General features: G+C 39.4%; 1 protein-coding gene across 1 annotated transcript; it reads left to right on the top strand.

Moving 5' to 3' along the window:
- The first annotated feature begins 1,775 nt into the window (after window positions 1-1,775).
- Window positions 1,776-8,382, top strand: cnmd (chondromodulin). Its single transcript, XM_052143210.1, has 7 exons — window positions 1,776-1,928; window positions 2,349-2,492; window positions 5,263-5,376; window positions 5,463-5,537; window positions 5,846-5,993; window positions 6,146-6,309; window positions 7,986-8,382. The coding sequence occupies exons 1-7, from the start codon at window positions 1,827-1,829 to the stop codon at window positions 8,205-8,207; spliced, it is 969 nt and encodes a 322-aa protein (XP_051999170.1). The 5' UTR covers window positions 1,776-1,826; the 3' UTR covers window positions 8,208-8,382.
- Window positions 8,383-17,069: the final 8,687 nt, after the last annotated feature.

The following is a 17,069-nucleotide window of genomic DNA, read 5'->3' as shown; positions in this document are numbered from 1 at the left end:
AACAGAGTCAAATGTCTGTCTTTTCATAATAAGAGTCTCTTGTGTTTTTTCGGACTTGTCTACGGTTAAAAGTCTAAAAGGGGTTTTGGTTGAACAATAAACTGCATGTGGGATGTCCAATATTTTCTTTTAATATAAGAAAACATCTGTGAACAAATTTTGTTATTCATTATGCAATAAAAAAGACTGATGCAATATACAGTGATTTCCCTCTTTAAACCTAACCATGATTTTGGGTTTGGGTATGATATTACACTTTAGGTTATGTTAGCTTTAGGTTTTGGTTATGGGTCAAACCTATAACTCTATATGTATCATATACACAAAGTTTGACGCTCCTGTATCACTCTCTGTTCAGGCTAACGAGCCAAACGACCTATAGCATGTAAGTTTCACATGTTTACGGCACCATCTAGTGGTTATTTGTGAAATAAATGTGGTTTCAATGTTTATATCGATCTATTTAAAATGGCTTGTGTGAAAAGTGACTCTTATGTTGGGATAAATGACAGATTATTTTAATAAAGTAAAAGTGACTAATGATTATATTGTTACTGATGTTTTAAAATGAGGATTTGCTGAATATAAGCAACTTGTGCTTGGTTCAAATGTTGTATATTATTATATTGAAAATCCCCTTTGAAATCCATGAATCAAATCTGATACAACAGACTTCTGAGGAATATCTCTCAATCATCATTATATTACATTCATGCACACTATAAAACTAATCAGAGCTTTGATCATTCTGACATAAACATTGTATAAGATATATTTAAAGTGTATTTTGCTCTGTCATTATAATGATCTCATTATTTGACATTATAAGCTATTATGACGTCATCTTACCATACGTTCATGAGACCCAGCGAAAACATTTTAACAATTTCCCTTTTTTTAAATGTCAATATCGTGTTTGGTGCATAAAATACATGTGATGAAAATTGTTTATTGAAAAAATTATATTTTATTCATATTGTATTTGATACTGTGATAAATATCAATGCATATTTATAGCCCAAGGAGAGGAAGTTGTCATGGCCAAACTCTCAAACATTTGATATCTCTGAAAATCCCAGAGAGTCCTCTGATAATACCCCAATATTTACCTCTGTAGAAAAACTCACATAACTACCTACATTAAATTAATTTCTGGCCTCATTAAGGTCAGCCTCATCTCAGTCCAGGTCATCCACCACAATCAAAAAGTCACAAGTAAAGTCTATCAGGAGGATTATGACCTTTAAAGCTTAATGTATCAAATATGATTCATAAAAAAAATCCTTTTTTTTTTTTTTTTTTTAACAATTTACTTTCATAGTTTGTCTAATGTTACTAAAATCTGTTTAATGTCGAAAAATACTTTTCTAGAATATGCCATATGTCATACTGTGTAATTGTTTCTTATGATGAATCGTCAGAGCATTCTTCAAAATCCAGATGTTTCTATTTCTGTCATTGTACACAACAGTAGAATCCAATTCTCTGAATTAACAAACTAGTTTTATTTATGAACAAACAATTTTGCCATCTTTTACTATTCTTACAACTTCTCATGAGACAGGGTTCTCAAAAGCTTCCCATTAGAAACAAGTAGAGTACATTTAGTTAAATTGGGCTGCTTTTTTCACACTGATATGTTAAAATGGACCAGATTTACCTGAAACCCCTACAATGTGTGGACTAGTATGAATGGAGCAGTCTAAGCAGTACCTCTATGTTTTCACAGGGCAAAGGAAATTCCATGGATTCCAATCTTGGCACTAGAGTTTAGTTTCACCGGGAACTTTTTTTTTTTTTTCGGACATTTTCCTCCTGTCACATGCATGCTAAAAACTGTTCAGAAGCTACAGAGAATCCAGAAGCATTTCTGGGAGAAGACCGAGAACACCATGATGGAGGAAACGTCAGAAAAGGTTCCTCTTGAGGTAAAGAAAAAATATTTTTCTTAATCAGTATTTTTGCCTTGTTTTCCAGTAAAAATATCTCAACTTCTTTAAAATAAGATGCATTTACTTAAGAAGCAAAATTGCACGTCAAGACTTGTTTTCAGAGAATATTAAATTAAAGTTTATTTTTCTGGCTTTTTCTTTTTACAAAATAAGTTATGTGTGGAGGGTTCAGCTTGAAACAAGACTAAAATAAATAAAAGGAAATGTATCTCCTTTTAAAGAGGTTTTTTCTGTAAAACAAAAGTCGGCAAAAGTCCCGATTAAGACCAAAAAAATTGTGCAGTGTTTAAAGATAGCACTGCAGGGAGAAAACATTACGCAACTTTACATTAGAAGTCTACTAGACTGACTTTACTGTATTTCTATATTGTAACAATACAGTATGTGTCCAATCAGGCTTACAGTGATATAATGTGTGTGAAGCCCCGAGGGTACAATCGACTCAAGAGGACAGCGATCGCAGCCTTCATCGCTGGAGCTGTACTGCTGCTGTTCGGAGGCATCGGAGCTTTTTACCTGTGGAAAGTCACAGAAAAAGAAGTATGTACCATCTCTTACACCAGCACAGTTGTCAAAGCTATTTTAGATCAAAATTAGTGCACCTGTTCAACAGTATGATGCAGTTTTCCCCAAACTACTATCTACACATAAATATCTCCCTTGGGACTGTCTATCAAATTCTGCACTAAAAATATGAACCCATTTAAATTGTAAAGTTGCATTGCTGCCTTTTTCAAAGTAAAATCAAAGTGCACTGCATTTTTTCCCACCACTTTGATTTTAATTACTGATGAAAAAAAAGGAAACCTTAGTAAGAAATCCTTGGATTTATATAATCCAACTTTGCCAATAACACTGTAAAAACTGAATTCTGATGCAATGCTGCAATACGTTAAAGCAAACATGCAAGACTTTCTATGCAGGGAAAATGTTTAAATTACAAAGTTGCAATGTTGGCATTTGCAGTCATCAGTCCGCATTGATTTCTAACACCTCGGGTGGAAAAAATTCCACCAGGTTAAAGACTGCAAACAAAGAGCTCTGTGTACTAAACTGCAACCATGCAGTGTTGACTCTGGAGTCACAGTCACTGCAAACAAACTAGCACGCGTCATTGCCAAAGAGCTACAAAAATGACCTCAAGAAAATATCTTCTGTACAGCAATTCCTCCAATGCAATATATAATGTAAAAACGATCATGCTGTGAAATGAATATGGATTAAAACAGTGGCTCTCAGTTGGTTTTGCTTCAGGACCAAGATTGAAGACCCAACACAGTCCCTAAAGTCATTCAAAAGCACATCAAAATGTCCTTAAACTCAAACATTGAGACATTTATTTTTTTATTCATTTAGACAACAATTCCCCAAAAGAAATACATTTTGGTCGGCAGAGGTGGGTAGTAATATGCTACATTTACTGTGTTACAGTTACTTGAGTAACTTTAAAAAAAAAAAAAAAGTATAATTACGAGCGGCCGTGGCTCAGGTGGTAGAGCGGGTCGGCCAATAATCGCAGGGTTGGCGGTTTGACTCCCGGCCCACATGACTCCACATGCCGAAATGTCCTTGGGCAAGACACTGAACCCCAAGTTGCTCCCAATGCCAGGCTAGCACCTTGCATGGCAGCTCTGCTGTCATTGGTGTGGGTGTGTGTGTGTGTGTGTGTGTGTGTGTGTGTGTGTGTGTGTGTGTGTGTGTGTGTGTGTGTGTGTGTGTGTGTGTGTGTGTGTGTGTGTGTGAATGGGTGAATAAAGCGCTTTGAATACCGCTAAGTAAAAAAAGGCGCTATATAAGTGCAGACCATTTACCATTTATAATTAAAGGTGGGTACTTTTCACTCTTAATTAAATTTATAATTAAAAAAATGTACTTTTACCTTGTTTTGATGGGTGACATTATTGTCATTACATTACTGATTTTAATTTAATAAGTGTTCATAAATGCGTAATCAGGGGGTCTGGGTATCTCAGTGAGTATTGACGCTGACTATCACACCTGGAGTCGCGAGTTCGAATTCAGGGCGTGCTGAGTGACTCCAGTCATGTCTCCTAAGCAACCAAATTGGCCCGGTTGCTAGGGAGGGTAGAGTCACATGGGTTAACCTCCTCGTGGTCGCTATAATGTGGTTCTCGCTCTCGGTGGGGCGTGTGGTGAGTTGTGCGTAGATGCCGCGGAGAATAGCGTGAAGCTTTCACACGCACTACGTCTCCGCGGTAACGCGCTCAACAAGCCACGTGATAAGATGCGCGTATTGGCGGTCTCAGACGCGGAGATTGAAGCGAGTCACTACACCACCATGAGGACTTGGAGCGCATTGGGAATTGGCTGTTCCAGATTGGGGAGAAAATAAAAAATCCATCAAAGGCAATAGGTGGATAAATACCAAGTGTGCTGCACAAGCCCTCAAAAGTGAAGCCAAAACGTCTCGATCGCCCCCCGGTGACTGGTCCTAGTATAGGTCATAAGCCCCGCCTCCCCATGTTATTCAACGGGACGTGAGACCAACTAAACAATTAAATTACACTTCACATATCTTTATTCCAAAGATAGTTTCTGTCATTTACTGTCGTTTCTATCACGTTGATGTCATTTCAAGTGTTTGTTTTCAAAATAAGTTTGTTTTTAGTTATTTGATGCTATAAAAACGGTGCTGTGACATCATGATTGACAGCTGTGATTGACAGGTTCTCTGAGCGAAGTAGTCACTGAAGCACCAACTGACTTTTTTTTCGGGATCTTCGGAGGACTGAGGAGATTGGAGCTTTAAATTTAATATCGAAATTTCTATAATTAATTATTTCACACCGTCATAAGTCAAAAGTGCAGGGGCGTGTCCTTGCGATTGATTCAGCGAGAGTGAGGGCGGGGCCTTGATTTCGCGGCTTTATTTCCCAAACACTACCGCGCAGGTCTGGTCCCGAAATCGCAACTGCGCAGACTCAAGTCCCAAGATGTCAGCGCCATATCGGGACACTGTCAGCTTCAGTTCTCACCAATGGAAAAGAGCGAAGGGGCGTCGGCCATCTTTTTTTACAGTCTATGATAAATACCAATAATAATAAAAAATCCTAAATACAATTGTAAATATAGTCTAAACATAATAATAATAATAATAATAATAATTGAAAAAATAAACCATGACCTCTACAAAGTTTACCACAAATCTCATTAATTTGTATACAACACACCCACAGACGGCGCATTACCCCCCTCCCATAAACCTGAGACCAGTTGAGAATTACTGGATTAAATCATGTGGGTGGCATGTATAAATCTGCATAAAGATGTACACATTTCATGTCAACAGGTGATCAGTGCTTACTACAGTAAAAACATAGATATAAAGATGATAGAAGATGATTCCTTTGAGATTAACTCCGAAAACAACCAGAAAATGATGGAAGTTCGTGACTTTAAAGCTGTGAGTACATGATAAACCTGTTTGTCTCATTTCAGAGCTTCTTGAGAAATATATTGCAATTAACTCTCGATTAACTCCGTTTAAAGGGCATTACAGCCGTAAAGTTTCCTGGAGGAGAGAAGTGCTACATCATGTCACCAGTCAGATACAAAGTTTCTGAGGTGAGGATGCCGTGAGAATAATCTATGATATATGATTGCCATAATCATTTTACCTTCACAGATTTTGCTCAAGCCAGATGCACCATTCTAATGAACACACTTAAGTATTGTTAATAAACTATGCATGCCATATGTTTCTCAGTGTAATGCATTTGCATGTACATCATGCTCCATATGTATTCATCTGAGTATACACAGTTCATTATCATTGTGCTTTTTATCAAGACAAATGTGATTGTGATTGTGTCCAGAAACTTCTCTGTTGAATGTGTGTGAAATCACAACTATGCTTTAATTATCAACATCAGGAGGAAGACATTATGACAGTAAAGCCTGATGTGGATTCTCTGAATCCATCTGAAGAACCTTTGAAGGACCAGAGTTTTCTAAGCCCTGAAATACTGCGATTCTGTGGAGATCTTCCGGTTTACTGGCAGCACCCTGCCACACCAAGGGGTATTTCATATTTCCATTAAATACACCTACATCACAAGATTAGATTATATAAATGCTACATCCTGAAGGAATACTAAAAGCAGTATGTTAATATGCTCAGTGTCTGTTAAGCGTGTTTAATGTCACATTATCTGTCTCTGCTGTTTTTGAAGCACTACGGAAGAGAAGACATGTGACACGGGTGAGACGACAGTCGGAAAGGGAATCAAACCAAAGACAGTCGAGACGCAAAAATAAGGCAAAACCAGTCAAAGAGGAGGAAGATGCGCCGACGGAGTCACCAGGACCCGCTTATAACCCCGAAAACCCTTATCACGTGAGGAATGCATTCAGTATTAAAGCAACAGTACATGCATTTGGTCTGGCCAATATATCGAATTATGACGATATATGCTTTGTGATTTTGCTGGCAATATTACAGTAAACAACATTGTGGATATCACAATGATATTAATGAGATTTATTTGGCCATCGAGTATACTGAAGACTCGTTTCATGATCCTTCCTTGTCTCGAGACTAGCGAGTAGGAGAGCGTTAAAGGAATATTCCATGTTCAAAACAGGTTAAAGATGGAGTATGTGTCTTTCAATATGCAGAGACGACTAAGTAAGCATTCATAGGTTCATTTTCTTGAAAACTGTAATCACTGTGTCTCTGTGGGGCTATAAAAATTCCTGTTCGTTTGGAGCGACCCGTTTAGGCCCGCCCCAACATCTTTTACACAGCCAATGGTGTGAGTTGGGGGTGGGGCTATCTGATGGTTTGAACAAAAAGGACGGACGAGTCGAAATTCGTTTTGTGGAATTTGTGGAAATCAACATTATGCCACAGATTCTGTTGATTTTTTTGCTGAGAATGATCCCCAAATAAAGATAATTCATATAAATAATGCACGATAATTCAAATATTTAGAAATATAATGTCTATAATAAATATATGATATGGTTTGTAATTCAGTTTGAATATAAATTGCATTATTGTGGCAGACGAATAAAGTTTTGATTAGGCAACACAAAAAGTGCATTAAGAACTCAATATTAAACTCAATTAATTGTTTGTTTATTTTCACATTGTAACCGGTCCTGCTCGACCCCCTCCAGGCGGGATTCAAACCGGGGTCTCCAGCATGGGAGGCAGGCGTGCTAATGTGGAGGCTAAAGCCCCTAGCGTCAGTCACTAGTGCGCCTCTTGAGGTCAGGGTAGTGAGGTTTACAGATACCGTACAGCCAGGGCTGGACTGGGGAGAGAAATCGGCCCGGGATTTTATATGACAACTGGCCCAACTGCTGACCAGGGGGTGTTCCCTGTCCTTCTCGCTGTGCTGTTTTGTGGCCAGTTCTGCATAACACGGCGGCTCATTGTTGCTTATCACGGCCGAACCACCGGCCCGCTCAGTTCTCCCAATGGCCATTCCACACCTGATCGGCCCAAAATTACATCGGCCCATCGGGAAAATGTCCGGTATGCCGGATTTCCAGCCCAGCCCTGTGCACAGCTATCACATACCAACTGACTCCTGTTACACTCCCCCCCTAAACCTCACTCCCATCTGTTGACCGTGTAAAGGGTCACGGCACCAATGTAACCGGTTCTGCTCGACCTGCTCCAAGCGGGATTGAAACCGGGGTCTCAAGCATGGGAGGCAGGCATGCTAATGAGGAGGCTAAAGGCTACAGCCCCTAGCGTCAGTCACTAGCGCACCTCTTGAGGTCAGGGGAGTGAAGTTAACACATACCGTTACACTATTATTGAACAAGCCTACAGTTGACAGCAATCTGTTTTGCATCGAGTTCATCAATGTGTCCAGTTCTTAAAGTACACCTAAACATTGTGAAAAGACTGAAATATATCACAAAGATTTATGAGCATATTCTAAAACTGGCAGTGCAACATTCTTGTTTACTTCAGTAGGTTCAGTTGTATCATGCCATGCCATCACAGATTGCACAGTGTGTGTAATGACCTTTTGTCTGTTTTCTCTCTCTCACCAGCAAAGTCAGGGGGGTGAGGAGGGCATGACCTTTGATCCCATGTTGGACCATCTTGGGATCTGCTGTTCAGAATGCCAGCGTAGTCATACCCACTGCCAGAGGGTTTGTGAACCACTCGGTGGTACTGGGCAGTGGCCTTACAACTATCAGGGCTGTCGGGTGGTCTGCAGGGTCATAATGCCCTGCCGCTGGTGGGCGGCTCGTACACTGCGTCTAGTGTAAAGGTCTTGTTTTCCATATGGCCCACTGTCTGCCAATAAATCAAAATTCACCCTATTTACTTTCTTAATGCATGTTCCTGGTGTTATAGTGCATGATTTTTCAGTCCTCATTATTCCAATTAAAAACAAATGTTATCTTCGTAATCTTTCATAAAAAAAAATATATAATAACTTTTCTCCATGTCTCCAATCCATCTTATTTTTCAACCCCTCGCCTCCAACCACGTGTCTTCATTCTTGTTTTGTGATCCAATCAGTTACAACACACATAACAATATTAGCTAGTCCAGTGTCATTGGGGCTATGCTATCTGTTTGGCCAAACAATGGAAGACAGATGTCGTGTTTGAAATGTGTTTTACATTTACATTTATGCATTTGGCACTTACAGAGCACTTATTACAGGGACAATCCCCCCGGAGCAACCTGGAGTTAAGTGTCTTGCTCAAGGACGCAATGGTGGTGGCTGTGGGGATCGAACCAGCAACCTTCTGATTACCAGTTATGTACTTTAGCCCACTACGCCACCACCACCCACATAGCTTTTCGAATACGCCCGCAAGTGTTTGAAAATTGGATATAAAAACAAAGATACAAGACTGTGTACTTACCGTCTTTTATGAGGGCACAAACTACAATCCCATGAAGCTTTGTGAATGATGTCATTGAATAAAAACCAATGGAAATGTGTAAAACTATTAATTTTAAGTATAGTCGCAAAATATTTTACGTTCATTGCAAAATATACAGATATGTACAAATATACACCGATCAGTCACAACATTAAAGCACCTGCCCAATATTGTGTAGATCCCCCTCGTGCCGCCAAAACAGCGCCAATTCTATTCTATTCTACAGAGTGGTTATCTGAGTTACCGCAGACTTTATCAGTTCAAAGTCTGGCCAAACCAGCCCGTCTGACACCAACAATCATCCATGCCATTATCTAATCAGCCAATCGTGTGGCAGAAGTGTATAAAATCATGCAGATACGGGTCAGGAGCTTCAGTTAATGTTCACATCAACCATCAGAATGGGGGAAAAAAAAACATTTATCTCAGTGATTTGGACCGTGACATGATTGTTGGTGCCAGACGGGCTGGTTTGAGTATTTCTGGGGTTTTCCGGCACAACAGTCTCTAGAATTTACTCCCAATGGTGCCAAAAACAAAAAACATCCAGTGAGCGGCAGTTCTGTGGACAGAAACGTCTTGTTGATGAGGTCAATGGAGAATGGCCAGACTGGTTCAAACTGACAAAGTCTACGGTATCTCAGATAACCCCTCTGTACAATTGTAGAGACATGAATAGTGTGTCTGAATTCTATTCTCAGACGCGGGTTGGCGCTGTTTTGGTGGCACGAGGGGGACCTACACAATATTGACCTATACAATGTTGTGGCTGATCGGAGTATAAGTAGTTTAAGAGTGAAGGGAACGGCTCAATTGCTGGGACACTTATGGTTTTTGTTTTTGGACGTTTTTGCAAATGTACATAAAATTGTTATAAACATACAATGACGTAATAAATGAATAATAATGCATTTTTACATACTCCTGGTAATTTACCAGTACTGTATTCAAAGTCTAAACTAGACTTTGAGTTTACAAAATCCTCTGCGTAGGCTTCATCTTAAGCTTGTTTTGGTAATAATAATTTAGTTAATCCATGAGTTAATCCTCTTAGATTTTAAAGGTCTGTATTACAAGATTTAAACTCGTCACTGCACCTAAAATGATTTTTTAAAAAAAGACATTTTGCCGCTCTTAAATCATTTGATCATTTTATTATTGTTATGCTCATAATTTTAAATTTGTAGAAAATATGCATTAAAATAAAAAAGTATGCAATATATCAGTATTTTCACTAGTGATCTCAGACTTGCAATGCACTGTATCTGACAGCTCTTAACTCTACGCGGCGTCTTCACGAGCTCAGAGCTACAGTTCCTGTAAAAAGTCATAACTGTAAATAAATTATGAAATTTCAAATCTAAAAAAGACCTTATCCACTTTAATAATTTGAAGGCTGTCTAGTCCACATCTTCATTTATTTATTTATTATTCATTATTTATTGTTTTTCCTCAAACAGTCAGGATGCACAGTTCCAAATGATTTAAATTTAATGATGCATCAACCGAACCTCATCGAATGCAATGCTGGAGCGTTTTGCACCTGTACCGCTGTTTTTACACAATCACACTAATGAGGTGGAATTCTCATCTCATGACGCTTATTAAAAAATGTTCCTGTGTGATAGCAGTCCATGTTTCAGTCACACCACTGTTTTCTCAGTGGGGAATCATGAGCAACTCTGTAGGAAATCAAATTGACTTTGGCATGAAGTGTCTGAGAATGTTCATGTCAGAGCTGAGCAAACTCACACTGCCTTGAGCAAATGTTCAGACTTTTTAGCATTATGATGAGAGAGCAGCTTTTCTCAAAGGCCTTGAGGATCATGGGTAGTTCGGTTTGTTTCAATGCAGTAACAACTATTTCAAGATGTGCATCGACTGTCTCTGTGCAAAAAATACATTGTTTAATGATCTATTCCAATTCATAACTATAGGCCGACCGATAATGGATTTTCAGTGACCAATGCTGATACCGATAATAACTAGAGAGCGATAGATGCATACAGCTACTTCACAATTTATGTTTACAAATATATTTAGTAAATTGCGTAAAACTTCTTTAAATGTTTTTTCTGTGTATAGGTGAAATTATGAATGCCTTAATAGAGCGGTTCAAATATAATGTCAGTTTAAAGGTGAAAACCCAGAAAAATATTAGGAATTTCCAATCAGTTTTTATAATGGCAATTTTTGTATTCTGAGTAAAATAAGATGTGTGGTTAAAATTGCTTGAAGAAACTTTTCATGTTTTGTTCTACAACATAAATTATACAGTCACACATCAAACAAGAAGTATGTTGCTAACAGGTTGCAAAATAAGGACACTTGGGGTAAAAGGCCACGCACTTGGGGTAAAAGGCCCACACACTTGGGGTAAAAGGCCCACACAATTGGGGTAAAAGTCCCACACAATTGGGGTAAAAGTCTCACACACTTGGGGTAAAAGGCCCACACACTTGGGGTAAAAGGCCATGCACTTAGGGTAAAAGGCCCACACAATTGGGGTAAAAGGCCCACACAATTGGGGTAAAAGTCTCACACAATTGGGGTAAAAGTCTCACACATTGGGGTAAAAGGCCCACAAACTTGGGGTAAAAGGCCCACACAATTGGGGTAAAAGTCTCACACACTTGGGGTAAAAGTCTCACACAATTGGGGTAAAAGTCTCACACAATTGAGGTAAAAGTCTCACACACTTGGGGTAAAAGGCCCACACATTGGGGTAAAAGGCCCACAAACTTGGGGTAAAAGGCCACACACTTGGGGTAAAAGGCACACACACCTGGGATAACATGCCCACACACATGGGGTAAAAGGCACACACACTTGGGGTAAAAGGCTCACACACTTGGGGCAAAAGGCACATACACTTGGGGTAAAAGGTCACACACTTGGGGTAAATGGCCAACACACTTGGGGTAAAAGTCCCACACACTTGGGATAAAAGACCCACACACTTGGGGTAAAAGGCACACACACTTGGGGTAAAAGGCCACACACTTGGGGTAAATGGCCAACACACTTGGGATAAAAGTCCCACACACTTGGGATAAAAGTCCCACACACTTGGGATAAAAAGGCACACACACTTGGGGTAAAAGGTCACACACTTGGGGTAAATGGCCAACACACTTGGTGTAAAAGACCTACACACTTGGGGTAAAAGGCCACACACTTGGGGTAAAAGGCCACACACTTGCGGCAAAAGGAAACACACTTGGGGTAAAAGGCCACCTTTAAAAATCTTTATATTTATAAAAAAAAGAAAGAAAAGAAAACACCAACAAATAAACAGCAAATGAATAGCCTAATAATTTTTTGTTGTAATAAATGCTAATGTCTGAAGAAAAAAGTATGAACACACTGAATGTCCCAGAACGAGGGCTGGACTGGTAATCTGGCATACTGGGCATTTTCCCAGTGGGAAAATTCAACCATGTTAGGGCTCGTAGCATAATGCTACATTTCCACTGGCGAGGAAGAAATCAGCTCAAGGCCGCTCACTACACCAGGGAACAGATTGCTCCGTGCCGCTGTCAATCCCACAAGGCACCTCGCAAGCGTGGCGGTCGGCTTCCATAGGAATTAATTGAAAATGCTCGCTCAGCTTCGCTCACAACAGTGGAAACATCTTTTCGGATGTGTTCGAACGGCAGCAAAACACCGCCTACTTTCTTGTCACTCAGCCACTGCTCTAAAACAAGAATTACGCACTTCTATAAGAGAACACAAACAATCTGCTAAGAAATCGTTCTTCAAAACATCTCCTTTTGTGTTCAGTGGAAGTGAACAATTCCTTTCATGGATTATAAGACCTTCAGAATTGTCAATGGAAATATCTGAAGTCACACAGTTAGGGAAAGGTCACAAGAACACGATAAGCAAAGCCTTGGTTTGGCTGTCTGTCTCTATCTTTTGTGGCTCTGATTTCTTGAGTGAATGGATGCATGGGCTCTAGCCGCTCAGGAGGTCCACTGGTTCAGGCTTCTGGCTGGCATCTTTCTGGGCCATGGGCTTCTTATCATGAGTGTCCAGCTTTATTTTCAGTGCCTACATTCATTTTCAGATTCTGCTGGTGTTCTCCAAAAAACATTTGTAGAAGCAAAGACCAATGCAGGAAAAAACCAAAATACTAGCTATTGTTCAGTAGTGCTCTATGGAGGGTTTTATGATTTAGTCTTTGTGTGTAAAGGTAAAGCGAAATCACACTGCATACATTGATTTTCACATAAATTATTGATAGATAAAGAACTTGTTATATTTAAAGAACATTGCAATTAAAGAACAGTTCTTTAAACAGTGAATTGATTTATTAATAATAAGAATAAGAAATATAGCTGCAAGCAGCAAATACGGGGCCAAACATAACAGCTGCCGATATGTTGCAAGACAAATGTATAAGGACATGGCATCCCCAGTGTTTTATTTATTTATTTACAAAAAGTGGTTTAAAAAACGTAATTATAACATAACACCTTTGCTTATCCCTGTTAAGCAATAGGTGGCACTGTCACCAAACTGATTTGGCTCGGCATGGTTACAATGACGCTCATTAGGTTTCATGCGAGTACCCCAAAGCATTCTTTATTTACTCAAACTCACGTTACTCCAAACCCAATATGAATTTACCTTTGTGTAAAAATATAATTTTTAGGAATATATTAATGCAGCTCTTTTCCATAAAACAAAAGTTCATGGTGACTACATCTAAAAATAATAATAATAATAATAATAATAATAATAATAACAAAAGCATCATAAAAGTAGTTCATACAATGTGTGCGCTATATTTCAAGTATTCTGAAGTCACACGATAGCTTTTGTTCAAATGTATGTCAATTTTATTTGTATAGCGCTTTTCACAACACACATCGTTTCAAAGCAGCTTTTAGTCATTGTGTGTCATTATTCACTGATTATCTTCCCATCTGCTGAAGAGCACATCTAGCGTCACATTCACATTTCAATTTAGAAATTAAACAAAATGCTTTTGGTCACTGCATAAACCAGTGGTCCATTACAGTGACACACTATTTTTGAATCAGGACACAAAAGTGGGGCTAGACATGAGCTTCGGATGAGGGGAAGATTATCGCTAAATAACAACTTAAAATTCTGTCTGCTCCTCAGACAAAGTGGGATGGAGGGATTCGCATACCAGTAAACAAAAAAATCAAACCATACATAGTTTGTGGCCACAACATATTGGATCACTGAAGTTTAGGAACAAAATTTCACAGTGATTCTGGTTCATTTTGAAGTTTATTTAGTCATTTCATCTCTACATATCTCCCTTGAACAGGGGGTGCTGAAAACATCCAACAAGGAAAAGCCTGTTTAACAAAATATCTTTATAAGCAACACAACAACCGGTAAACACAGAGGGGAGAAAATCCCTGCCTGCAGCCTCAAACTTTTCTGGTTCCTCTGGCTCGGCAGATTAAATAAAAAAGCCTTCCCTGTATAGGTGCAATGCGGGTGTAGGGGAGATACAGAATCTTGCTTGTGTGGCTCAGGGGAGCCAGTTGTACCCAGAGAACTCTGCGGGCCAGGGAACAGACAGTACTTTGTGCTGTGCGATGACTCGCTGGGCCTGCCAATCAGACGGAAAAGCAACACTCCAGTGCTAATGGGCAACCACAGACTCAGATTCCTATGCTGCACAGCCAGAGGTAGCTATCTTCCCTCCTCTCCACCTGGGCTTTCATCCACCTTGGCATTCATCAGTAGTGTGGAGGGTCTGGTGCCGCAGCTGCACAATTTGTTTGCGCTTTGAAACCATGTATGGGGGGAAATTATATTTCCAGAAGAATGCAACAGAATTTTCTAGCCTTTGTATATATGCTGTTATCTGCTATATGCTGGGGGTATATGGTATCAATCCCTGCCTCTTAGAACAACAGGGTATATAGTGAATGCATATTCAATATTCAGTAATCATTTTAATATAATATGTAAAGGATAATGTACTGTCGCCTGATCATGGTTGAAAAATAAACCCAGACACAAAACTGAGGTTTATTTTGCAATATTGACATTACTATTTAGATGATTATATATCTACTTGCTAAACAATTAAACAAATGTGCTTTAAATATAAATTTGAGTGTAAATTATTATATTATGTGAGAAGAAAGTGTGACATGAAACAAGCACTGCCATGTATGAAATTTCTAGTCAATTATGCAATTTTAGCGCTCATTATAAAATCAAATAAAAAAATCACTAGAATACAGAGCCACAACCACAAAGTATATTTTTGCTTTTATAAATGGCGACAAAATCAAAATGATAAAAAACACCAATGTTTAAAAAAAGTGAATTGATTTATTAAGAATAAGAATAAGAAATACACTCACCTAAAGGATTATTAGGAACACATACTAATACTGTGTTTGACCCCCTTTCACCTTCAGAACTGCCTTAATTCTACGTGGCATTGATTCAACAAGGTGCTGAAAGCATTCTTTAGAAATGTTGGCCCATATTGATAGGATAGCATCTTGCAGTTGATGGAGATTTGTGGGATGCACATCCAGGGCACGAAGCTCCCGTTCCACCACATCCCAAAGATGCTCTATTGGGTTGAGATCTGGTGACTGTGGGGGCCATTTTAGTACAGTGAACTTCATTGTCATGTTCAAGAAACCAATTTGAAATGATTCGAGCTTTGTGACATGGTGCATTATCCTGCTGGAAGTAGCCATCAGAGGATGGGTACATGGTGGCCATAAAGGGATGGACATGGTCAGAAACAATGCTCAGGTAGACCGTGGCATTTAAACGATGCCCAATTGGCACTAAGGGGCCTAAAGTGTGCCAAGAAAACATCCCCCACACCATTACACCACCACCACCAGCCTGCACAGTGGTAACAAGGCATGATGGATCCATGTTCTCATTCTGTTTACGCCAAATTCTGACTCTACCATCTGAATGTCTCAACAGAAATCACTGAGACTCATCAGACCAGGCAACATTTTTCCAGTCTTCAACTGTCCAATTTTGGTGAGCTCTTGCAAATTGTAGACTCTTTTTCCTATTTGTAGTGGAGATGAGTGGTACCCGGTGGGGTCTTCTGCTGGTGTAGCCCATCCGCCTCAAGGTTGTGCGTGTTGTGGCTTCACAAATGCTTTGCTGCATACCTCGGTTGTAACGAGTGGTTATTTCAGGCAAAGTTGCTCTTCTATCAGCTTGAATCAGTCGGCCCATTCTCCTCTGACCTCTAGCATCAACAAGGCATTTTCGCCCACAGGACTGCCGCATACTGGATGTTTTTCCCTTTTCACACCATTCTTTGTAAACCCTAGAAATGGTTGTGCGTGAAAATCCCAGTAACTGAGCAGATTGTGAAATACTCAGACCGGCCCGTCTGGCACCAACAACCATGCCACGCTCAAAATTGCTTAAATCACCTTTCTTTCCCATTCTGACATTCAGTTTGGAGTTCAGGAGATTGTCTTGACCAGGACCACACCCCTAAATGCATTGAAGCAACTGCCATGTGATTGGTTGATTAGATAATTGCATTAATGAGAAATTGAACAGGTGTTCCTAATAATCCTTTAGGTGAGTGTATAGCTGCAAGCAGCAAATACGGGGCCAAACATAACAGCTGCAGATATGTTGCAAGACAAATGTATAAGGACATGGCATCCCCAGTGTTTTATTTATTTATTTACAAAAAGTGGTTTAAAAAACGTAATTATAACATAAAACCATTGCTTATCCCTTTTAAGCAATAGGTGGCACTGCCACCAACTGATTTGGCTTTGTCAAGGCATGGTTACAATGGCGCTCATTAGGTTTCATGTGAGTACCCCAAAGCGTTTCTGAAATATTGTCTCAGATGCTTTTTGATGTCTTGCTGTCAAATTTGTAAATGAGTTGCATGAGATCGGCTTTTGATAACTTTCTGTCAGCATAGTCTGAAGATGATCTGAGACAAATTTGGTTAAAAAGTAAGTTTCTAAATTAATTTAAAAATAACGGACAGGAACTATTGGCATAAAATTGATATCACTTTACTCGGCATGACCCAAGGTATGTAAAGAGACCAGTCTCAGGACAATAGGCAATCGCATTTCTTGAGCACAAGGTAGCGCTGTCCCCAAAATGTTTGAGTTGCTTCGGGGCATCTTTCGAAAACTACACTGCAAAGTGTTTTAAATGTTCAAAAAGCCATAACTTTTTGTCAACTGTGTCAGAAGATGATCTAAGCCAAATTAA

This window comes from Xyrauchen texanus, chromosome 14, assembly GCF_025860055.1.
Source record: "Xyrauchen texanus isolate HMW12.3.18 chromosome 14, RBS_HiC_50CHRs, whole genome shotgun sequence".
In the NCBI taxonomy this organism is placed as follows: domain Eukaryota; kingdom Metazoa; phylum Chordata; class Actinopteri; order Cypriniformes; family Catostomidae; genus Xyrauchen; species Xyrauchen texanus.
Note: the sequence above shows the minus strand (reverse complement) of the source record. Positions and strands in the feature narration are given on the sequence as shown.

Bases quoted from the DNA above. Each gene is read 5' to 3' on its own strand.
- cnmd (XM_052143210.1), top strand. From the start codon at position 1,827: ATGCTAAAAACTGTTCAGAAGCTACAGAGAATCCAGAAGCATTTCTGG. The intron at 5,994-6,145 runs GTATTTCATATT...CTGTTTTTGAAG, and splicing joins GCACCCTGCCACACCAAGGG to CACTACGGAAGAGAAGACAT. The intron at 6,310-7,985 runs GTGAGGAATGCA...CTCTCTCACCAG, and splicing joins ACCCCGAAAACCCTTATCAC to CAAAGTCAGGGGGGTGAGGA.